Here is a 25,032-nt window from a genome sequence, read left to right as displayed (position 1 = left end):
ATGGCCTCCTTCTGCGCTGTACTGTTCCATGATTTTAATGGGAGTGAGAGAAGAGCCCTTTTAGAATGAGGGCACAGGACAATGGGCTGAATGGCCTCTTCTTTTGTTGTAAGTGCTGTGGTTTTATAATACTTCGACCATTGCAGCGCAAATATAGTTTTGTAAAGAATTTTCTTGTTTGGAATCGAGCTCTTTCTCATTGTGAAATGATTTTAGGAGCAGGGAAAAATAAATAATCCATTTCTCACCTGCTTCCGTAATGGCCTCTCTCCTAGTTGTCCCATTCCAGGGTGGAAGGATCCAACTATGTCTCTATTATTTCCTCAGAACTCAGTCCCTCTGACACCAAGAGGATTCAATTGGGGCCTTTTCTCTCCCTCACTCCCACAACCTGAATGTTTCTCTTCGACCTTGGTTGCGAGGACTGAGTAAAGTATTCAAGGTCCTGCCAACCAGAGCAGCTCACAGCCTCAGCCCGACTCCCTCAGATCAAGGCTATACTGACTGGGCAGTACATTGACTGCTGCTCTACAGTGACGGGGCCTTGTTCTGCTGACACTCTCCAACTCTTGTTCCTCATCCCAGTAAAAGTGCTTTATCCAGAGAATGATCAGAATGTGAAACTCACTCCCACTGGGAGCTTTTGGTGGAATAACATAGGTACCGTTCAGAGGTGGTTATATGAATACATGAAAGGAAGGAACAGAAGTCTATGCTGTTAAGGTGAAATGATACAGAATGGGAGGAAGCTCATGTGAGAATAAACACCAGATATGTTAGTGGGGTGAGATGAAGTAGGATTCGATTTGACGCTGAGATAATGCTGACCTCATATCCACTCCATCACCACTTCCACCTCTGTAACGCTAGCTGTTTCCAACCCTGCCTCAGCTCAATACTGCTGACACCATCATTAAGGCCTTCGTGGCCTCTAGGCCCAATTTCAATGCTCTCCTGGCGACCTCTCATCCTGGAACATCCATGAACTCGAATTTATCCACATCTCCGCTACCCACATCCACCTTTAGCAGCCGTGCTTTCAACTGTCAATGCCATAAGGCCTGGAATTTCCTAAACTGCTCCAACTCTCTACCCTCTTTTGATGCTCCTTTAAGCCTAACTCTTTGACCAAGCTTTTGGTCACCTGTCCGAACATCTCTGTATATGGCTTGGTGTCAGGTTTTTGTCTGATGACGCTCCTGTGAAAGGATGTGTTAAAGGTGACATATAAAAGCAAATTGTTGTTTTAGGGTGAAAGGAGGCATATGCAAAGAATAAGCACCAGGATGGATCTGTTGGGCCGAATGGTCTCTTTCTGTGCTGTAAATGCCACGCAATTCTATGCAAACCTGTGAACACAAAACGCGGTTGATTTGACTGGATGGTCAAGTCCATACCTTCATGACAATAGGCAGGTCAGTCTGGAGATAGTGGTCCTTATGTGAGGTAACTGCAGCGAGCGAGAGAAGATACTCATTCCGAGCTTCAGTGACCCGATGGTTACATTCAGACAACCTGGCAGAGAGCTTTAACACAAAACATACGTGGTCAGGTGCCAGCTAGAGTAATGTGACCTTGCACTCTAGGAAGGTGGCCAAGGTTTTGGAGAGGGCGCAGAGCAGATTTGCCAGAAAGGTTTCAAGGATAAGGCAACTTCAGTTCTTCGGGGAGACTGGAGGAGCTGGGATTGTCCTCTCTGGAGCAGAGAAGCGTTGAGAGAACATTTAATTTGAGGTATTCAAAATCAGGAGGGGTTTTGATAGAGTAAATAAGGGGCAGGATTTTCCTGTCGGTGAGTGGGTGGCGGGGCCCGCTCGCTGACGCGTAAAATGACGTGCGGTGACGTCAGGCGGAACTCCCAACGTCACCGCGCCCCATTTAAATTTTCCGGTAGGTGGGAGCTCAGCAAAATCAGCTGCGCGCCTACCGACCTGTCAATGGCCAATTGAGGCCACTGACAGAGTCATTTAGCTCATTAATGGACCTGCCCGTCCAACCTTAAGGTTGGCGGGCAGGCCGGGAGCCCAAGCGGGAATTAGAAAAAACATGAAACCTCATCTACGGGCGGGACGAGGTTTCACGTAGGTTTTTAAAAATTTTATTGAAGTTTTTGTAAAAATTATGGACATGTCAGGAATTTTTTTTTTCTTTTTTTTTTTATGTTTGTCACAGAACAGCCGATCTCCCTGAGGCTGCACTTAGCCTCAGGGAGATGAGTGCGCTCTTTCGTGTGCGTGCGCGAAAGAGCGTACTCTCGATTTAGGGGTTCCACCCCCGCCCGCACAGGGAGCGCATAGCGCTTCCATGTGGATGTCACACTGGGCCGGCCTTAATTGGCACGCCCATATAAATTGGCACCATGCCCCCGATCGGGGGCGCTGATTGGAAGCCTGCCCATGCGCGCCCACCCTTCAACTTCGCCCCCAACGGGGGCAAAATCCTGCCCAAGGAGAAATTGTTGCCAGTAGCAGGAGGGTTGGTAACCAGGGACACAGATCAAAGAGGTTGGCAAAAGAGCCAAAGGCAACATGAGGAAACATTTTTTATGAAAATGCAGTGAGATATTCTTGTTTGGAACGCACTGCCTGAAAGGGCAGTAGAACTAGATTCAGTAGTAAATGTCAAAAGGGAATTGGGTAAATACTTGAAGGGGAGAAAATTTTCAGGGTGACGGGGAAAAAGCAAAGGGGTAGAACCAGCTGGATTCGTCTTTCCGGCTGGTATGATGGGCTGAATGGCCTCCTTCTGCGCTGTGCGATTTTATCCTACCTTCGCACTCAGCTTCTGTAGACTGGTTTTTGAATGAAATATTCCAAACTCGCTCTTTTTCGACCTAAAACGGGCAAGGTGAAAATGTCAATTTATTATTCACCCAGATAGACATGAGATTCTGTTGTGCAAACATGAGTCATTTTGTTTGTTGCACAACTTCGAGGATTTCCTCTGGCTGTCAACCTGCAACTGGCCAAACCCCAGTCAGAATCAATACTGCTCCCTGCCCCACACACACACCACTGACCCGTCGCAACTTGTTTTGGTTCAGAACACAGGGTAAGGAGTTGGCACCTCGCAGATAGCCAGACTCTAATCATAGCTGTGTGTGGGAATCCCCACTGATCTCTTTCTAAAGAATTGGTGTGAGATGAGTTTGCACCAGCCCTCAATCCAATTCCAGCTGAGTCACTGTGTAAAACTGCCCCAAACTGACATCTCAGATAGGAAGATAAATGCGGAAAGTGAGCCAAGTGTTTGCAGGATAATTATAGCATTATTCTGTATCTAACCCATGCTGTACCCAATCCAGTGAGAGTCAGTGTGTGTGGAATCCATAGCCCACTGAGAGTCAGTGTCCGTGGAACTTGTACCCAGTGAGAGTCAGTGTGTGTGGAACCCGTACCCCAGGGGGAGTCAGTGTGTGTGGAACCCGTACCCCAGTGAGAGTCAGTGTGTGTGGAACACATACCCCAGTGAGAGTCAGTGTGTGTGGAACACGTAACCCAGTGAGAGTCAGTATGTGTGGAACACGTAACCCAGTGAGAGTCAGTGCCTGTGGAACCCGTACCCCAGTGAGAGTCAGTGTGTGTGGAATCCGTACCCCAGTGAGAGTCAGTGTGTGTGGAACCCATACCCCAGTGAGAGTCAGTGTGTGTGGAACCCATAGCCCAGAGACAGTCAGTGACCATGGAACCCGTACCCAGTGAGAGTCAGTGTGTGTTGAACCTGTACCCCAGGGGGAGTCATTGTGTGTGGAACCCGTACCCCAGTGAGAGTCAGTGTGTGTGGAACCCATAGCCCAGAGAGAGTCAGTGTCCATGGAACCCGTACCCAGTGAGAGTCAGTGTGTGTTGAACCCGTACGCCAGGGGGAGTCATTGTGTGTGGACCCATACCCCAGTGAGAGTCAGTGTGTGTGGAACCCTTACCCCAGTGAGAGTCAGTGTGTGTGGAACCCGTACCCAGTGAGAGTCAGTGTGTGTTAAACCCGTACGCCAGGGGGAGTCATTGTGTGTGGACCCATACCCCAGTGAGAGTCAGTGTGTGTGGAACCCTTACCCCAGTGAGAGTCAGTGTGTGTGGAACCCGTACACCAGTGAGAGTCAGTGTGTGTGGAACCTGTACCCCAGTGAGAGTCAGTATGTGTGGAACCCGTACCCCAGTGAGAGTCAGTGTGTGTGGAACCCATAGACCAGTGAGAGTCAGTGTCCGTGAAACCCGTATCCCAGGGGAAAGTCATTGTGTGTGAAACGCATGCCCCAGTGAGAGTCAGTGTGTGTGAAACACGTACACCAGTGACAGTCAGTGTGTGGAATCTGCACTCCAGTGAGAGTCAGTGTGTGTGGAACATGTACCCCGGTGAGAGTCAGTGTGTGTGGAACACGTACCCGGGTGAGAGTCAGTGTGTGTGGAACACGTACCCCGGTGAGAGTCAGTGTGTGTGGAACACGTACCCCGGTGAGAGTCAGTGTGTGTGGAACACATACCCCGGTGAGAGTCAGTGTGTGTGGAACACGTACCCCGGTGAGAGTCAGTGTGTGTGGAACCCTTACCCCAGTGAGAGATAGTGCCTGTGGAACCCGTACCCCAGTGAGAGTCAGTGTGTGTGTAACTCGTACCCCAGTGAGAGTCAGTGTGTGTGGAACCCATACCCCAGTGGGAGTCAGTGTGTGTGGAACCCGTTACCCAGTGAGAGTCAGTGTGTGTGGAACCCGTACCCCAGTGAGAGTCAGTGTGTGTGGAACCCATACCCCAGTGAGAGTCAGTGTGTGTGGAACCCATAGCCCAGAGACAGTCAGTGACCATGGAACCCGTACCCAGTGAGAGTCAGTGTGTGTTGAACCTGTACCCCAGGGGGAGTCATTGTGTGTGGAACCCGTACCCCAGTGAGAGTCAGTGTGTGTGGAACCCATAGCCCAGAGAGAGTCAGTGTCCATGGAACCCGTACCCAGTGAGAGTCAGTGTGTGTTGAACCCGTACGCCAGGGGGAGTCATTGTGTGTGGACCCATACCCCAGTGAGAGTCAGTGTGTGTGGAACCCTTACCCCAGTGAGAGTCAGTGTGTGTGGAACCCGTACCCAGTGAGAGTCAGTGTGTGTTAAACCCGTACGCCAGGGGGAGTCATTGTGTGTGGACCCATACCCCAGTGAGAGTCAGTGTGTGTGGAACCCTTACCCCAGTGAGAGTCAGTGTGTGTGGAACCCGTACACCAGTGAGAGTCAGTGTGTGTGGAACCTGTACCCCAGTGAGAGTCAGTATGTGTGGAACCCGTACCCCAGTGAGAGTCAGTGTGTGTGGAACCCATAGACCAGTGAGAGTCAGTGTGCGTGAAACCCGTATCCCAGGGGAAAGTCATTGTGTGTGGAACGCATGCCCCAGTGAGAGTCAGTGTGTGTGAAACACGTACACCAGTGACAGTCAGTGTGTGGAATCTGCACTCCAGTGAGAGTCAGTGTGTGTGGAACATGTACCCCGGTGAGAGTCAGTGTGTGTGGAACACGTACCCGGGTGAGAGTCAGTGTGTGTGGAACACGTACCCCGGTGAGAGTCAGTGTGTGTGGAACACGTACCCCGGTGAGAGTCAGTGTGTGTGGAACACATACCCCGGTGAGAGTCAGTGTGTGTGGAACACGTACCCCGGTGAGAGTCAGTGTGTGTGGAACCCTTACCCCAGTGAGAGATAGTGCCTGTGGAACCCGTACCCCAGTGAGAGTCAGTGTGTGTGTAACTCGTACCCCAGTGAGAGTCAGTGTGTGTGGAACCCGTACCCCAGTGGGAGTCAGTGTGTGTGGAACCCGTTACCCAGTGAGAGTCAGTGTGTGTGGAACCCGTACCCCAGTGAGAGTCAGTGTGTGTGGAACCCATACCCCGGTGAGAGTCAGTGTGTGTGGAGCCCTTACCCCAGTGAAAGTCAGTGCCTATGGAACCCGTACCCCAGTGAGAGTCAGTGTGTGTGGAACCCGTACCCCAGTGAGAGTCAGTGCCTGTGGAACCCTTGCCCCAGTGAGAGTCAGTATGTGTGGAACCCGTACCCGAGTGAGAGTCAGTGCCTGTGGAACACGTACCCGAGTGAGAGTCAGTGCCTGTGGAACCCGTACCCCAGTGAGAGTCAGTGTGTGTGGAACCCGTACCCCAGTGAGAGTCAGTGTTTGTGGAACCCTTACCCCAGTGAGAGGCAGTGTGTGTGGAACTCTTACCCCAGTGAGAGTCAGTGTGTGTGGAACCCTTACCCCAGTGAGAGGCAGTGTGTGTGGAACCCGTACCCCAGTGAGAGTCAGTGTGTGTGGAACCCTTACCCCAGTGAGAGGCAGTGTGTGTGGAACTCTTACTTCAGTGAGAGTCAGTGTGTGTGGAACACATACCCCAGTGAGAGTCAGTGTGTGTGGAATCTGTACTCCAGTGAGAGTCAGTGTGTGTGGAACCCGTACCCCAGTGAGAGTCAGTGCGTGTGGAACCCGTACCCCAGTGAGAGTCAGTGCGTGTGGAACCCGTACCCCAGTGACAAACAGCGCAATCGGTGGGGTAGGTAGTTGGGCTGAAGGAAATTTGGAGAAAATTAAACATAACAGGAATCTGGAAATATTACTCAGACAAACCGCACCCCGCCCCCCCTTCATCTCCAACCACCCATGGTGACATTCAACCTCCTACAGTTCCCATGCCTGACTCCACGTTGCATTCCTTACTTGGCCTCAGCTTCAGCCGCTTTCTCCCTGGCGATCTCAGCAATCCGCTGCATCTGCCAATATTTCTTCTTTGCTTTATTCACCTCCTTCACAGCCTCAATCAGCTCAGACTGAATCCTAACCAGCTGTTCCGAGCACTGCCAAACAAACCACAGAAAGGGCATAGGTCAGTCCCACTCTATTCCAGTGAACAGTACTGCATTGGTGGGTTTGGGAGAGATAGGCTAGGGCGTAGTAGGTTTGAGACCTGCCAGGGTCTGTGGTTAGAAAGAGTCCTAAGCACAGACAGAAGAGAGCAAGGTCAGCAGACTGCATGAACAACGAGGAATACTTTCCACACTTAAACAGCTAAAACTAGACAGGGGGGATTTCACTCTCAGCTCCACACACTTGGTATGTGTCCATATGTTGCTGCTGACCCCAACTAAAGCTCAGAGACAGAGCAGCAAATTACTACAATGGTTGTGACGAACTCTGAACTTGCCGGAAAGCTTGTATTTGTGAGATATCCCCTTAAATCCAAAGTGAAAATAGTGAGACTTTTGGAAAGTGGGGTAATTGGAATTCCTGGTGGTGATCAGGTCATCCTGATAAGTTAGACTCTGGTTGAGGTTACTATGGGGGGGGTGAAAGATAAAGAAAAAGGACAGACAGAAACTAATTGGGGTTTTTAGTTGTTATAGTTTACGTTCAGCAGTATTCATGTAACAAGAAGCAAGCAAAGCTCTCTACAAAAAGGTCAGTTTTCTATTTGGCAGTAAGAGAGAAATAGCACTCTAGGAGCTCTTGCAGGAGCAATGGACGAGCAGGCTCAAAGGAACTGAATCCTAAATGCGGTGTGAATAGCTCAGGCATACGAAAGAGCTTGGCGTTAGTTTCAGAGGATCAGACTGTGAATTGGGTGTTTGTTGGTTGGTTGAAAACGAACTCTGGAAAGCTACACCATTAGGGCTGATGTGATCTGAGTGAGTGAGAGAGAGGTTCGTAGACCTGTGCCTTGCTGCTGTTAATCGTATCTGGGCGGGGATCTCAGATAGAATATGGGTGCTGGTGAAAGCGACTCAAGGGCCAAATACGTTGAGTGCGATAAGTGAAAGATCCTATGTACCAGAGGCAGAGTCGGAAAGACTGAGATTGCATGTGGTGCCACATTTATGTAGGGAGTGATGTGAGTGCTTGTAATTTTGTGGTGTGGTGTATCTTTGTGGGATTGACTATTTAAAGTGAAGTTCATCTTTGAGTGAAATACCATTTGTCTGTTAATGAAGCTTAATTTTATGTTGATGTTGGGTTTGATGGTTACAATAAAAGTTTTAAACATGTCCATCCATTTCTTTTGTTGGAGTTGTTTGGATATAACTTTCTTTTCAGGTTATTGGTCTCTACAGGGATGGTAACACACGCTTACCCTTGATGTGTGAGAGTCACTGAATTCCCTTGTTTGTTGGTAATCAGAGACATAGGGGTTTGATGGCATTATGTGTGTGTATAAACAAAGACTCAAATCATTCAACAGTAGAGAAACATACAATGCTTGGAATGGGGCAAAACAGTGGGATTGGTTTGTGATTATGTGTGACTGTTAACAGATAGTGATACAGTGGGGTTAGTTTTGGGATTGATACAGGGTTATGGGGAAAGAGTTGGGCAATGGGATTAGACTGGGGTTGATACAGGGCTGTGGGGAGAGAGTGGAGCATTGGAATTAGTTTGGGATTGATACAGGGCTGTGGGAAGAGAGTAGGGCAGTGGAATTAGTTTGGGATTGATACAGAGCTATGGGGAGAGAGTGGGACAATGGGATTAGACTGGGGTTGATACAGGGCTGTGGGGAGAGAGTGGGGCAGTGGAATTAGTTTGGGATTGATACAGGGCTGTGGGGAGAGAGTGGGGCAGTGGAATTAGTTTGGGATTGATACAGGGCTATGGGGAGAGAGTGGGGCAGTAGGATTAGATTGGGATTGATACAGGGCTATTGGGAGAGAGCGGGGCAGTGGGATTAGATTGGGATTGATACAGGGCTCTGGGGAGAGAGTGGGGCAGTGCAATTAGATTGGGATTGATACAGGGCTATGGGGAGAGAGCGGGGCAGTGGGATTAGATTGGGATTGATACAGGGCTATGGGGAGAGAGCGGGGCAGTGAGATTAGTTGGGGATTGATACAGGGCTATGGGGAGAGAGCGGGGCAGAGAGATTAGTTTGGGGATTGATACAGGGCTATGGGGAGAGAGTGGGGCAGCGGGATTAGATTGGGATTGATACAGGGCTATGGGGAGAGAGTGGGGCAGTGAGATTAGTTTGGGATTGTTACAGGGCTCTGGGGAGAGAGTGGGGCAGTGGGATTAGTTTGGGATTGTTACAGGGCTATGAGGAGAGAGTGGGGCAGTGAGATTAGATTGGGATTGATACAGGGCTCTGGGGAGAGAGTGGGGCAGTGGGATTAGATTGGGGTTGATACAGGGCTAGGGGGAGAGAGTGAGGCAGTGGGATGAGTTCAGGGGTTGCTCTTGCAAAGAATCAGTGCAGACATGATGGCCTGAATGGCTGCCAATCACACTAAAAACTGAGATGGTTCAATGTCAATCATCTTTTTTAATAAAAGCAAAATACCGCGGATGCTGGAAATCCGAAACAAAAACAAAAATTGTCAGAAAAACTCAGCAGGCCTGACAGCATCTGCGGAGAGGAGCACAGTTAACGTTTCGAGTCCGTATGACTCTTCATCTGAACTAAGGAAATATAGAAATGAGGTGAAATATAAGCTGGTTGAGGGGGGTGGGACAGGTAGAGCTGGATAGAGGGCCAGTGATAGGTGGAGGCAAAGAAAAGATTGCCAAGGATGTCATAGACAAAAGGGTGTTGATGGTGGTGGTATTAGCTAAAGAATGTGCTAATGTGGACATTAAGGGTAGAAAGCAGGACGAGCAAGTGGCAGATAGCCCTCGTGGGGGTGGGGTGGGGGGAAGGGATCGAAATGGGCTTAAAGGTGGAGATAAAACAATGGGTGGAAATAAATTTAAAAATAATGGAAATAGGTGGGAAAAGAAAAATATATTATATCTTTTTTTTTATTCTTTTCATGGAATGTGGGCATTGTTCCCTAATTGCCCTTGAACTGAGTGGCTTGCCATGCCATTTCGGAGGGCAGTTAAGAGTCAACCGCATTGCTGTGGGTCTGGAGTCACATGTAGGCCAGACCGGGTAAGGATGGCAGATTTCCTTCCCTGAAGGGCATTACTGAGTTTTTAAAACAATCATTTCATGGTCACCATTACTGAGGCTAGTTTTATATTCCAGATTTATTAACTGAATTTAAATTCCACCAGTTGCCGTGATGGGATTTGACCCCGTGTCATCAGAGTATTAGCCCGAGCTCTGGATTACCAGTCCAGTGGCATTACGACCACACCACCATCTCCCCTTCCTCTACCTTGTGCTGCCAGTTACAGACAGGGATCGATAATGGCTCATTTTACAAGCAGAAAAATAAACCTTCCGGCCTTAAAGATGTCCATCAGCCGCCTGGAGCAGAATGAGACAGAAGGCTCATCAGAGCCAGCGGGTAAGCTTCTCACCTTCTTCAACCTCAAGTCCTTGGCTGAGCGCACAGTCTTTGCTGCCTCCAGGTTGACTGTCCGGTAATACTCCGCGGCCGTAGTGCGCGCCAGCCCGAGCTGCATTGTTGCTTCGATGGTGGAACGCCAGACTGCTGAGGTAGTCCTTAGGAAACATATGGAACATAACAACAGGCCATTTATCCCCCTCAAACACGTCATGTAAAGAGGAGGAGGCCACTCAGCCCCTCGAACCCATTCCAGTGTTAAATGAGACCCTGGCTGATTTCTATTTTATTTCGATTTACCGGCAGTGACCACCTCTCCCCCGGTGGTAGAGCTGATGCTGCCTGCCTCCCGATTGGGCTGGCAGCATCAGAAATCCACCCGCCGCCCATATATTCCAACAAAATCACTGAATCAGTCCCAGCGGCGGCAAGTGCGGGCTTGGGACCCTGACGTCGGGAGTCCTGAAACACGTGGTAAAATTCAGCCCAATGTTTCCACATGTAGGGAAGACCAAAACTGGTGGCCATATAGATAAAACGGTCACTGTTAAACCTAATAGAGAATTCAGGAGAAACCTCTTTAACCAGAGAGTGGTAAGAATGTGGAACTCACTGCCATAGAGAGTGGTTGAGGCAAATAGTATCTTTCCATTTAAGGAGAAGTTAGATGACAGAGAAAGGAATAGAGGGTGAAATGAAAACAAAAAGCTAAAAGCTACTGCGGATGCTGGAAATCCAAAACAAAATAAAAACAGAATTACCTGGAAAAACTCAGCAAGTCTGGCAGCATCGGCGGAGAAGAAATCAGTCAACGTTTCGAGCCCTCATGGCCCTTCAGCAGAACTGAAGCATAGTTTCAACAAGGGAGAAATATAAATTGGTTTAAGGTGGGTGGGGGGGAAGAGACACATTGAGGGTGTGGTGTGAGCAGATAATCAAAAGATGTCAGAGACAAAAGGGTCAAAGAGGTGTTGAAGGTGGTGGTCTTTGTCTGAGAAAAGTGCTAATTAAGAATGCAAGACAGGATATTCAAAGTACAGCTCTAGTGGGGTGGAAAGACTAAAGGTTTTAGTTTTAGATTTAAAAATAATGGAAATAGGTGGGGAAAGAAGAATCTATATAAATTATTGAAAAAAAAAGGCGGGTGGGGGGGGGAAAAGAAACGGGGTGGGGATGGGGGGAGGGGGGTTTAAGATCTAAAGTTGTTGAATTCAATATTCAGCCCAGAAGGCTGTAAAGTGCCTAGTCGGAAGATGAGGTGCTGTTCCTCCAGTTTGCGTTGGGCTTCACTGGAACAATGCAGCAAGCCAAGGACAGACATGTGAGCAAGAGAACAGGGTGGAGTGTTAAAATGGCAAGCGACAGGGAGGTTTGGGTCTTTCTTGCGGACAGACCGCAGGTGTTCCGCAAAACGGCCGCCCAGTTTGCGTTTGGTCTCTCCAATGTAGAGGAGACCGCATTGGGAGCAACGAATGCAGTAGACTAAGTTAGGGGAAATGCAAGTGAAATGCTGCTTCACTTGAAAGGAGTGTTTGGGCCCTTGGACGGTGAGGAGAGAGGAAGTGAAGGGGCAGGTGTTGCATCTTCTGCGTGGGCATGGGGAGGTGCCATAAGTGGGGGTTGAGGAGTAGGGGGTGATGGAGGAGTGGACCAGGGTGTCCCGGAGGGAACGATCCCTACGGAATGCCGTCAAGGGGGGTGAAGGGAAGATGTGTTTGGTGGTGGCATCATGCTGGAGTTGGCGGAAATGGCGGAGGATGATCCTTTGAATGCGGAGGCTGGTGGGGTGATAAGTGAGGACAAGGGGGACCCTATCATGTTTCTGGGAAGGAGGAGAAGGCGTGAGGGAGGATGCGCGGGATATGGGCCGGACACGGTTGAGGGCCCTGTCAACGACCGTGGATGGAAAACCTCGGTTAAGGAAGAAGGAGGACATGTCAGAGGAGCTGTTTTTGAAGGTAGCGTCATCAGAACAGATGCGACGGACGCGAAGGAACTGAGAGAATGGGATGGACTCTTTACAGGAAGCGGGGTGTGAGGAGCTGTAGTCGAGGTAGCTGTGGGAGTCGGTAGGCTTGTAATGGATATTGGTGGACAGTCTATCATCAGAAATTGAGACAGAGAGGTCAAGGAAGGGAAGAGAAGTGTCAGAGATGGACCATGTGAAGATGATGGAGGGGTGGAGATTGGAAGCAAAATTAATAAATTTTTCCAGGTCCCGACGAGAGCATGAAGCAGCACCGAAGTAATCATCGATGTACCGGAGAAAGAGTTGTGGGAGGGGGCCGGAGTAGGACTGGAACAAGGAATGTTCCACATACCCCATAAAGAGACAGGCATAGCTGGGGCCCATGCGGGTACCCATAGCCACACCTTTTATTTGGAGGAAGTGAGAGGAGTTAAAGGAGAAATTGTTCAGTGTGAGAACAAGTTCAGCCAAACGGAGGAGAGTAGTGGTGGATGGGGATTGTTGGGGCCTCTGTTCAAGGAAGATGGGTGGGAGGATAAGCACTGGCATGGACCAAAAGCCCTCTTTCTGTCCTGTATGTTCTACATGAAAGATCAGCTAGTTCTGGAAACAGCTATAAAAGGAGCTCAAACATATTTTAAACATTAACTTTGAGGCGGCGTTTGAGACTTTGAGGACAGATATCAGACAAGTTCATCTGCAAGGGCCTGGGGCTGATTAGAAAGACCAGCGAGAGAGAGCTTCAGAGAGACAGTCTGGGTGCTGGAGGGATGGGCTTCAGACAGAAAGTTTGGAGTACTGGAGGGATGGGCTTCGGAGGGAGAGTTGGAGTACTGGAGGGATGGGCTTCGGAGGGAGAGTTGGAGTACTGGAGGGATGGGCTTCGGAGGGAGAGTTGGAGTACTGGAGGGATGGGCTTCGGAGGGAGAGTTGGAATACTGGAGCAACTGGCTTCAGTTAATCAAATAGCTCAGGATTCTCAGCTCACTCAGAAGGGAACAAACTGTGAAACACACACAAAGGATCACATTTTGGGGGAGGCCACACCTAGATCACTCACTCACCGTCTCCACTGTGTTCCTTTGAATTGATCACCAGGAACAGTTTGCTCTCAAACCTGCTCACACATCCTGTGAACCAGCTCAACTCAGCAGGGTCATTAATTTGATTAAGTCAGCCAATGGTTCATGATGAAGGACAGAAAATGTTACTGTGACACTGGTTCCTGACCATGAACCTGGTGTTGCAAAAACGCTCGGGCATTTTTTTTTTTTACTGAGAGTAGCACAGAGTTAACGGATTCAGTCTATAAACAAACCTGACATGAAAAGGCAATGAGCACAGAAACCTCGATCTGAAGTATATGGATGAAGGTGGGTAGGTGGGAGTGAGGCATATGGGAGAAGGTGTGGAGGTGGGGTTGAGGGATACGGGGAGAAGGTAGGTAGGTGGGAGTGAGGGATATGGGGAGAAGGTAGGTAGGTAGGGGTGAGGGATATGGGGAGAAATTGGGTCAGCAGGAATGAGGGATATGGGGAGAAGGTGGGCAGGTGGGGGTGAGAGATATGGAAGGTGGGCAGGTGGGGGTGAGAGATATGGAAGGTGAGTAGGTGGGGGTGAGGGATATGGAAGATGGGTAGGTGGAGGTGAGAGATATGGAAGGTGGGTAGTTGGGGGTGAGGGATATGGAAGGTGGGTAGTTGGGGGTGAGGGATATGGAAGGTGGGTAGGTGGGGGTGAGGGACATGGAAGGTGGTTAGGTGGGGGTGAGGGATATGGAAGGTGGTTAGGTGGGGGTGAGAGATATGGAAGGTGGGTAGTTGGGGGTGAGGGATATGGAAGGTGGGTAGGTGGGGGTGAGGAATATGGAAGGTGGGTAGGTGGGGGTGAGGGATATGGAAGGTGGGTAGGTGGGGGTGAGAGATATGGAAGGTGGGTAGTTGGGGGTGAGAGATATGGAAGGTGGGTAGTTGGGGGTGAGGGATATGGAAGGTGGGTAGGTGGGGGTGAGGGATATGGAAGGTGGGTAGGTGGTGGTGAGGGATATGGAAGGTGGGTAGGTGGGGGTGAGAGATACGGAAGGTGGGTAGGTGGGGGTGAGGGATATGGAAGAAGGTGGGTAGGTGGGGGTGAGAGATATGGAAGAAGGTGGGTAGGTGGGGGTGAGAGATATGGAAGGTGGGTAGGTGGTGGTGAGGGATATGGAAGAAGGTGGGTAGGTGGGGGTGAGAGATATGGAAGGTGGGTAGGTGGTGGTGAGGGATATGGAAGGTGGGTAGGTGGGGGTGAGGGATATGGAAGGTGGGGGTGAGAGATATGGAAGGTGGGTAGGTGGGGATGAGGGATATGGAAGAAGGTGGGTAGGTGAGGGTGAGGGATATGGAAGGTGGGGGTGAGAGATATGGAAGGTGGGGGTGAGAGATATGGAAGATGGGTCGGTGGGGGTGAGGGATACGGAAGAAGGTGGGTAGGTGGGGGTGAGGGATATGGAAGGTGGGGTTGAAAGATATGGAAGGTGGGGGTGAGGGATATGGAAGAAGGTGGGTAGGTGGGGGTGAGGGATATGGAAGAAGGTGGGTAGGTCGGGGTGATTTATAAAACAAGGTCAGCCCTGTTCTTCTCAATTCCCGACACTGTCCCAAGATTGACTAAACACTCTTCAGAAGAAGGCAGAATTGAGCCCAGAATTAGAATAAAGTTAGAAGGGAAATGTATTTAAATACAAAAGTATTGGTCAAACACAGAATATACATTCAGGAAGGAAGTATCCTACGATACTGAGAATAGATGTAAGCTATCTAATACTGGAAGTTGCAGGCACACTGTGATAGTGTTGTGTAGAGATAATTAGGAGCAGTTTTGAAACTTTTGTGACTTTATTGCCTTCTATCCTATTTGAAAATTCAATATTGAATATTCAAAAAATACTAGCCTGAGCAGCAGAGTGGTGAAGTCAAGCCCGGTCACTCACAATCTCTTTTTCAGTGCCCAACAACTGAAGACTCTGACAGACCACAATCAAGAGATGAGACAGGATCTGAGAGGATGTCACATTCTGAGGTTTTGTGTGTTTTGTACCTTCACACGTTGTTTTTCCCCTTTGTGGGGGTGCTGGATGGATTCGCAGGCTGAGTAAACATCGTGTACACTCCTTCCATGGACAAACTCCTGGAGTGAGACTTGCTTTTATTCTTTCATAGGATGTGGACGTCGCTGACTAGGCCAACATTTGTTGCCTATCCCTAATTACCCTTGAGAACACAGAGCTTCTGGGTCAGGGGCAGGAAAGCTACCCACTGAGCCACAAGGCCTCTACGCAGTCTGAGGTTACAGAAATATTGAGTCGCACTGACTTTGGTCAGAAAATTTCCCCCACTGCAACCAAACAGCTGCTCAATGTAGTTAACATGAAACAATTGCTGCTTCAAACTGCTCTGTGGGACACTCCAGAGACTTGAGCACAACATCCAGGCTGACACTCCAAGTACAGCACTGAGAGAGAGCGCTGCACTGTCGGAGGGGCAGCGCTGAGGGAGCGCTGCACGGTCAGAGGGGCAGCGCTGAGGGAGCGCTGCACGGTCAGAGGGGCAGCGCTGAGGGAGCGCTGCACAGTCAGAGGGGCAGCGCTGAGGGAGCGCTGCACGGTCAGAGGGGCAGCGCTGAGGGAGCGCTGCATGGTCAGAGGGGCAGCACTGAGGGAGCGCTGCACTGTCGGAGGGGCAGCGCTGAGGGAGTGCTGCACTGTTGGAGTGGCAGCGCTGAGGGAGCGCTGCACTGTCGGAGGGGCAGCGCTGAGAGAGTGCTGCACTGTCGGAGGGGCAGCGCTGAGGGAGTGCTGCACTGTTGGAGGGGCAACGCTGAGAGAGCGCTGCACTGTCCGAGGGGCAGCACTGAGAGAGCGCTGCACGGTCAGAGGGGCAGCACTGAGAGAGCGCTGCACTGTCCGAGGGGCAGCACTGAGAGAGCGCTGCACTGTCCGAGGGGCAGCACTGAGAGAGCGCTGCACTGTCCGAGGGGCAGCACTGAGAGAGCGCTGCACTGTTGGAGGGGCAGCACTGAAGGAGTGCTGGACTGTCGGAGGGGCAGGCCTGTCAGTGGGGCAGTACTGAGGGAACACTGCACTGTCGGAGGGGCAGCGCTGAGGGAGTGCTGGACTGTCGGAGGGGCAGGCCTGTCAGTGGGGCAGTACTGAGGGAACACTGCACTGTCGGAGGGGCAGCGCTGAGGGAGTGCTGGACTGTCGGAGGGGCAGCACTAAGGGAGTTGCGGAATTTTGAGTAATGTACAATGGATTGTTGACCTCCTATCACCGACCCCATACCATCACACAAAGTCTGGATCTATCCAAAGGAACAGGCAGCTTCTGGCTGAGACATTCACCTGTTGTCACTTGTATCTGGCTTTCCCCGACTCCAGTCTTTCTTCAAGAACTGTCCAGCCAACCTCTGCAATGCCTGAAAGTAAAAGGTTAGCATCAATAATGAGGCAAGCCAGCGAGAGAATGGTCCGACTGATAACTGAGAAGGGAGCTCGGCCCTGGCACGCAATCAGGCCTCGAAGCACAGCGAGAGAACAATCTAGAAAAGTCAGAACTTCACTCTTTCAATGCCTGAGAATTTGAGAAGAGGCCCAAATCGCAGTGTGACTCAAGAACCACCGGCACCAGTGCAGGCCGCATCCTGGATACTCAAATGGTGTAGGACATTCCCTTCCATACTCCACTCTATCACAGACCGTACCCCCATTTCACCTCCTCAGGGATAGTTCCGTAAAAACACAACAACTTGCATTTATATTGGTCCAAAACTCTGCTCTTCGTGTCCTGACTCGCACCAGGTCCCATTCATCCATCGCCCCTGTGCTCGCCCGCCTACATTGGTTTCGGGTCTGGCAACCCTTCGATCCTAAAATTTCGCCCTTGTTTTCAAACTCCTCCAACACCTCTTCCTTCCCCATCGCCGTGATCTCCTCCAGCCCCACAACCCTCTGAGATCTCTGCACACTCCTAATTCTGGCCTCATGAGCATCCCAGGTTTGTAATCGCTCCACCATTGGCGGCCGTGCCTTCAGCTGCCTGGGCCCTGAGCTCCAGAATTCCTTGGCTGAAACCTCTTCACCTCTCTTTCTCTCTCTCTCTCTCTCTTTCTCTCTCTCTCTCTCTCTTTCTCTCTCCTCCTATCAGACTCAGCTTAAAACCCAACCAAATTTTTCCAAACGTTTAGCCATCTGACCCAATATTTCCTTAATATTAAGGTCAATGTCATGTTTTTGTTTGATAGAATTCCTGTGAAGCAACTTGCGATGTTTTGCTATGTCAAAGGCGCTACTGGAGGGGAGCATAGGCTGTCTAAAACACGTTCTGTTGATGTGCAGTGTTGCTACAGCCACCCCCAGAGCTTGGCTGCTGTACGCCAAGAGGAACGGATTTGGATTCTCACACTCTGTAACTTGACCCTCCTCCTGACTCCTCGCTCCCACATTGCACATCCTTACTAAATTCAACAACAAACCTACGATGAAGTCAGTGCAGGTGTTCAAACAGCAGCTCAGCCACCCGCCAACCCTCCCCCGCCCCCGACCGGAGCTCAGAGTGGGGCCTGCAGGAGGTGGTCTGTCTGGTCACTTGGTAATAGTTAACCGTGATATCAGACTGCCGCAGGGAGGCTGAGGCGGGAGGAGATGTCTGGCTGCTGGGGTGGGGTGGGGTGGGGGGACAAACACAGATTTAACACAGCGTCCAGCGGATCTGGAAATGTAAATCAAAAACACAAAGCACTTGGTAAACTCAGCAGGTCTGGCAGCGTTTCTGGAGAGAGGAACAAAGTTAACGTTTTAAGTCCGTGTGACTTCTTCAGATTCAACAGATGTGGACAAATCTGGGGAAAGATGAGAAGAATTTTTTTTTTTATAAACGCAGCCAGTTGTTGTGTTCTGAAATGCGATGTCTGAAAGGGCAGATAAGTAGGATGAGATGGTGGCGTGAATGGTAATGTCACTGGGCTAGTAATCCAGCCAGGTTAATGTTCTGGGGTCACAGGTTCAATTCTCCCACGGAAGTGAGTTTAAATTCAATTAATAAAACCTGGAATTGAAAGCTAGGATTTTTCAGTTGGTGTGTGGGGACGGGCCCGACATGCCGAGGTGTAAAGTGACGTTGGGTGTGCATCCCAATGTCATCGCGCAGTCCTGTGATATTTCGCTTGACGGGCGCGCGGAGTTGGTTGCGCGCCTGCTGATATGTAAACAGCCTATTAAGGTCATTAACGAGGTAATTGATGTAATTGTTAACGCTGCCCGTCCAACCTTAAGGTTGGCGGGCAGGTGAAAAGGCCAAGCGGCCTTCGCATTTTTTAGGAAACCTCATCCTCAAGAGGGATGAGGCTTCCTAAAGCTTTTATTAAATGAATAAAACAATTTTCCTAAATGTAAAAACATATCCCATCTCATGTGACATGTTTAAATAAATTTTTGAACCATTTATTTCATTATTTCAAAATCCATTCAATCTCCCTGAGGCAGCTCCGTGCCTCGGGGAGATTGAAACGCTCTTTCGCGTGCATGCGTGAAAAAGCGCTGGCCCCGACTCTCCCTCCTCCCCCCCAGCCGCACAGGTAGCGCCGAGCTCTACAGCTCGCGTAATACGCTGGGTGGGCCTTAATTGGCCCACCCGCTTAAAATGGCGGTGCGGAGCCAATCGCGGGCAGTGATCAGCTCTGCGACTGCCCCCACCCATTCCCACCGAGCCTGCCCACTGCCTGAAAAATTCAGGCCCTAGTCTCAGTAATGTTGACCATGAAACTATCATTGTCATAAAAACCCATCTGATTCACTAATGCCCCTGAGAGAATCTGGCCTGCGTGTGACTCCAGATCCACAGCAGCATGGTTGACTCTTAAATACCCTCTGAAATGGCCTCGTCAGTCACTCAGTTCAAGGGCAATTAGTGATGGGCAACAAATGCTGGTCTTGCCAGTGAAACCCACATCCCATGAAAGCATAAATAAAACTTTCAACAGGGAATTAGATATACACTTGAAAGGGAAAAATTCACAGGGAAGGTCTTTCAAAGAGCCGGCACCAGCACAATGGGCCAAATGACCTCTGACAGTGCTGTAAATTGTTTTTGACCCCACATGGCCATGACTTGTAATTAAACTCAATCTACTTCAAAGCCAATAGAATCCCTGGAGAGGAAGTGGGGACCTGTTTGGGCTCACCAACACTGCGGGATTGCCCTGCCAGAGTTAAAGATTAACCTCCAGGACCTTGCTGTGATATAGAGACTCAGGAGAAAAATTATATGGGCTTTAGTGTTATTTGCATTTTCAGTGAAATATTTTGTTTCGTTTTTTTTATCCTTTCATGGGATATGGGCAATTCTGGCATTTGCCACCCATCCCTAAGTGCCCTTGCATGCCTTGCTCAGCCATTTCAGAGGGCAGCTAAGTTTCAGCGACACTGCTGTCAGTCACATGCAGGCCAGACCAGGTAAGGACGGCAGATTTCCTTCCCTAAAGGACATTAGTGATCCAGATGGGTTTTTTTTTTAAACAACAATGTCACCACTCTTGAGGTTAACTTTATATTCCAGATTTAAATTCCACCAACTGCCATGGTGGGATTTGAACCCATGTCTCCAGAACATTAGCCTGCATCTTTGCGATTACTAGCCCAGTGACATTATCACTACACCACTGTCTCCCCCAACATTAATTATAACAAATATTGGAGATGAAGGAACAGCTGGTTGACGGAGAGAGATGATTGGAGGTCACATGATGAGGCCTCCAGCAATACATCCAACCAGTGTCGGTAACCTAGTTCTGTGTCCTTCTGCAGCCTACCCTGCCCAGTTAGAGACACACATAATCAGGCCTCAACCCTCTACAAGAAACAACTGGAACCAGTGCCAACTTAGCCCCATGTCTCCTTATGGATAGCAAGGCTACGAGCTGGCAGCTAATCCTCAAGGGCTTGTATCATCACAAGAAGTTTGCACAGGAGGCCAGCACTTACCACCTTCCCCTACTGCAAGACTCTCTGTCTTAGGGTACCTGTACTAACCACTCTGGGGGAGCCACCTCACCAACACTTTCCCAAGCGGCAACTGGGAACAAGAACAAATACTTTGTGAACACAGGTGGTTGAACAGTCCCAGTCCCAATCATAGAACGGTTACAGCACAGAAGGAGGCCATTCAGCCCATCGTGACCATGCTGGTTCCCTGCAAGAACAACTCAGCTAGTCCCACTCACCCACCCTTTTCTTCGTAGCCCTGAAACTTTTCTCTCTTCAAGTAACTATCCAACTCACTTTTGAAAGTCACAATTAAATCTGCCTCCATCACACTCTTAAGCAGTGTATTCCAGCATATCCTTCTATTCCTGTCTCCCTGGTGTGTTTATTCAGCGTCCCCGTAAACACATCTTTGCTAATTGCCTCCACCACTCCTTGTGGTAGTGGGTTCCGCATTCTCACCATTCCCTAGGTAAAGAAGTTTCTCCTGAATTCCCTATTGGATGTATTACTGACTGCTTTATATTTATGCTCCTATAGTTTTGGTTTCTCCCTCAAACAGAAACATCTTCTTCTGTGCCCAACCCCTCAAGACCCTTCATAATTTCAAAGCCTGCCTTTGGCCGTATTAATAACCACTGACGTATGATTTCGAAGGAGGCATTGTTGGATTATTCAGTTTCTGGCCAGTTGCCAAGAGTCAAAAGCTTAATTACTCAACAACTTCCTTTAGACTGGGCAAGCATAAGTGAACAAAGAGGTTACGTCACCCGTACTCAGTATCAACAAAGCTTATCGGATTTTTTGCAATGATGGAGAGACACTTAATGAAGTGCAGCTCATGTAGTGACGACCGTGTCCCAAGGTTAAAAATACACCATTAAGGGCACACAAATTTTCCAATGTGCTGACTGGATAATGATCAGGAGCTGACTTTTCCCTTCTTCAACCACAAAGAAGTTCCATTTAGATTCAACACAACTCAGAAGGCACCCATTATTTAAGAGGAGGTTGTGGCAGAGTTCCAAGTCCATATACTGTGTGCCATTACTGCATACCGAGGAGATACAGAGGGTCACATAAACCGACCTCACAGTGAGAGCGAAGCCAAGTCCATTCTGCAGATCTCTCAAGCCAGGAATCCTGAGAATGAAACTCCAATTGCTCACTTCAAGGCAAAAAAAACAGGACCAAATGCAGCAGGAATCACAAGAGGCAGGAAAACAGATCCCCAGTCCCAGCCTGAGAAGACCCTCCCATTTGTCCCCTCCTCCACTTCCACCCCTTCCTGTCTCCCCCCCCAACCCCAAACCCACCTCCCATCCCCTCCTCCATTCCAAACCCCTTTCCCTACCTCCTCCCTCATTCCAACCCCTTTCCCATCTCTCTCCCATTCCGAGCCCCACTCTTATTCCTTACCCCTCCTTCAAACCTATTCCTGTCTGAATGTCTAATGGCGTACTCCTGTTCTTGTGTCCCTGGCCCACAATATATATTTTTGAGGAGGTAACAGAGAAGGTTGATAAAGGAAACACTGTTGTTGTGGTGTATATGGATTTTCAAAAGGCATTTGATACAGTGCCACACAACAGACTTGTGGGCAAAATTCCAGGACATGGAATAAAAGAGAAAGTAGGCACTTGGATAAGAAATTGGCTGATTGACAGGAAACAGAGAGTAGTGATAAATGATTGTCTTTCAGATTGGAGGAATGTTTGTAGTGGAGTACCCCAGGGGTCAGTGTTGGGACCCTTGCTCTTCCTGATATATATTAATGACCTAGGCTGTAGTGTGCAGGGCATGATTTCAAAATTTGCAGATGATGTGAAGATTGGAAATGTTGTCAACTGTGATGAGGATAGTCTTGAATTCAAAAGGACATAGACATGTTGGTGGGTCGGGCAGACAAGTGGCAGATGAAGTTGAATGCAGAGAAGTGTCAGGTGATTCGTTTTGGCAGGAAAGATATGGTGAGACGGTATAAAACAAAGGGAGAGCCTCTAAAGGAGGTGCAGGAACAGAGGGACCTCGACGTGTATGTACGTAGGTAATTGAAGATGGCAGGGCATGTTGAGAGGCAAGTTAATAAAGCACATAGGCCAAAACTTTCCGTTTGGCGGGTGGGCGGAGCAGGTGCTGACGCGGGTGGCTGCGGATCCGATAGCCATCTGCGATCGGGGCCGCGCCGCCATTTTGCGCGCCCAGCACATTTCTGAATCCCGTGGAGAGCGGGAGACTGAAGTTTGCGGTGGGCGTGTACAGACCTCCGGGTTCAGTGGCGACCCGGCAGACTGTTTAAAAACAGGCCTGGCAGCCTCCTATAGGCTGTTCACCATGGCCAGCTACAGGTGGCACCACAGGGGGTCTGCACAGCAGGCCAATGTTGAGGGAAGGCCAGAGGAGGAGGGCAGGCTGCAGGCTGTGTCCCAGGAGCAGGTCAGGCCAGTGGGGGGGCCAATGTGCCCCTCGCTTTTCTGATGATTGCCTTGTCACCCTTGTGGAGGAGGTGGCAGCACGGTGGGAGGTGCTGTTTCCCCAGGATGGGAGGAGGAGGCCCCCCACCAAGATGATGAAGTGTGCCTGGGAGGAGGTGGCGGAGGTGGTGAGCTCCCGTGACGTGGTGCGGAGCACCTGGATCCAGTGCCATAACCGCTTCAATGATTTGTTGCGCTCTGGAAGGGCGAGTACCATGTTGGCATTGGGCATTTAACCCAGCAGGTAGCCTTAGCCTTTGAATGCCCCCCTCCCCTCCCCAAGTCTTACTGTCGTGACTGCATTGACTCATGTTGGGCATTTGGCGCACGTTGGGTGGGCAAGCAGATAGTGTCCACGCTTAGATCAGCCTGAGTGGTTCATGAGAAGATGGGTTCTCCCCGCACCATGTGTTGGTCTTAGTCGCACATGACTAGTCTGGGGGCAACCTGCAGGAGATGCAGCTAGGCACATACTCAGAACTCCAACACATGTCTTACTGACAGTGATGAGATGGTGGAAGGGGAGCCTCAAGGTCTTATGGCCAAGAGCCATCTGCTGCCCTCGGCACCGCACCTACTTGTGCCTCCTTGCCATGGGAGCTAAGACCGTGTGTTTCTGAAAGTGATGGACGCAAAATGTGTCCAAGGACGTTGGGCGGGTGGGGGAGGGAGGGGGGGGGGAGGCGGTGGTGGTTCAGAGCAGTCATACTATATTTTTGTGACCAATCAGCAGTAGCGTGGAGAAGAGGCACTGGAGGCCTCAGGTGGGCCACTGTGGTTGGGGTGCAGTGTGCGCCTGCAGAGTACATGTGCTATTAGCCCCAATGAATGGTCTTTTCTGTTTTGCAGGAGAAAAATGCGCACAATGCCTCTGAGCGTTTGCGCACTGGAGTTGGCCAGGCCCAGTTGGTGATATTGAGCCATTTTGAGCAGGAGACCCTGGAGCTTGAAAGACGCCATGCGCCCAGGTCCACAGGTGTCAGTGAGGCTGGGGTGGAGCGGCCAGGTATTTGAGGTCCAAAGTCACATCCGCTCTGTCTTCCCACCATCCATAGCACTGATGATTGTTGGAATTGTTAAAGTAGCAACACTGCCCATTCACAGACCGTTAGAGTCAGAGGTATGGGTTATAGACAGAGGTCCCTCGGTCCCTCGGTCCCTCGAAGATGCACGTGTCTAGCGCCTTCCAAAGTCGCCTTATCCCATTCCTGACCACTATGCCCATGGTCTTGTTTGCCATGGCATCGCTACTACACATCCAAATACTTATTACATGTTAGGAGGGTTTCTGCCTCCACCACCCTTTCAGGCAGTGCGTCCCACATTACTGTGTGCAAAAGTTCCTCATCACCTCACCTGTCAACCCCATGCCCCTTACCTTAAATCAATGCCACCAGGTTAGTCATCCCTCCGCCAAGGGGAAACATTGCTTTCTGTCCACCCTATCTATGCCCCTCATAATGTTATGAAGCTCAATAATGTTACCTCTCAACCTCCTGTGCTCCACGGCAAATATCCCCAGTCTATGCTATGTGTCCTCATAACTCCAACTCTCCCGCCCAGCATGCATCCTGGTCAGTGACCTCTAAACTCTCTCCATTCCAATCACATCCCTCCCATGAAGCACTGATCACAACTGCACGCAGAACTATAGCTGTGGCCTCAGCAGCATTTCCTGCACTTGCAACATGACCTCCCTGCTCCTACATTCTATTCCTCGGCTAATAAAGGCAAGTATGGCATTTACCTTCTTAAACGCCTTATGTACCTGTCCCGCTACCTTAATGGGCCTATCGACATGCCCAGCAAGGTCCCTCTGATCTTCCTTACTTTCCACAGTCCTACCATTCCTCGTGTATTCCTGTACCTGCCCAAGCATCACCTCACACTTATCCACATAACATTCCATTTGGCATTCCTTAGGCCACATGACCAGCCAGTCTGTATCCTCCTGTAATGTTTGGGCCTCCTCCTGACTATTTGCCACCCCACCAATGTTCGTCTCCTTAGGTTCTGGAAGGTTGAGCGCAGAATGAGCCAGGGGGTAAAGGATGAAGTGTGTCATTATGTGGACGCTAACTGATCCACTGTCCTTGTTGTTATTTTCAGCATCATCAGAGGCTGGTGACCAGGCTCCATTACAGATGCTCCCTCTCACACCTGAGGGCCATGAACTGTCACCTGCATCACACCATTTCAGCGAGGCAGGCTCCAGCACAGAGACTAGCACATCGGTGGGAATTGCAACATCGGCTAGTGTCCCGGGGCACAGTGGAGAGGGCACTTCACAATTGCTGGAGGAGATGGTAGAGTCAGAGAATGCCGATGGCG

The 25,032-nt window shown here is 50.0% G+C and overlaps 2 protein-coding genes across 3 annotated transcripts in view; both read right to left on the bottom strand.

Moving 5' to 3' along the window:
- hdac3 (histone deacetylase 3) overlaps nucleotides 1–25,032 on the bottom strand; it is a 177,004-nt gene that overhangs the window by 93,548 nt on the left and 58,424 nt on the right. The window lies entirely within an intron of this gene.
- The window catches only part of LOC144686018 (F-BAR and double SH3 domains protein 2-like), a 78,706-nt gene that overhangs the window by 30,550 nt on the left and 23,124 nt on the right, over nucleotides 1–25,032 (bottom strand). For both annotated transcript variants that reach the window (XM_078551139.1, XM_078551141.1), the window contains exons 4-8: nucleotides 16,592–16,665; nucleotides 10,256–10,400; nucleotides 6,680–6,816; nucleotides 2,770–2,833; nucleotides 1,398–1,526 (exon numbers count right to left, since the gene is read on the bottom strand). In XM_078551139.1, the coding sequence (XP_078407265.1) occupies nucleotides 1,398–1,526; nucleotides 2,770–2,833; nucleotides 6,680–6,816; nucleotides 10,256–10,400; nucleotides 16,592–16,665 (549 nt within the window). The remainder of the gene's footprint in view (nucleotides 1–1,397; nucleotides 1,527–2,769; nucleotides 2,834–6,679; nucleotides 6,817–10,255; nucleotides 10,401–16,591; nucleotides 16,666–25,032) is intronic.

The sequence above is a fragment of the Cetorhinus maximus genome, chromosome 10, assembly GCF_964194155.1.
Source record: "Cetorhinus maximus chromosome 10, sCetMax3.hap1.1, whole genome shotgun sequence".
Taxonomy (NCBI): Eukaryota; Metazoa; Chordata; class Chondrichthyes; order Lamniformes; family Cetorhinidae; genus Cetorhinus; species Cetorhinus maximus.
This window is presented reverse-complemented; position numbering and strand designations above follow the sequence as displayed.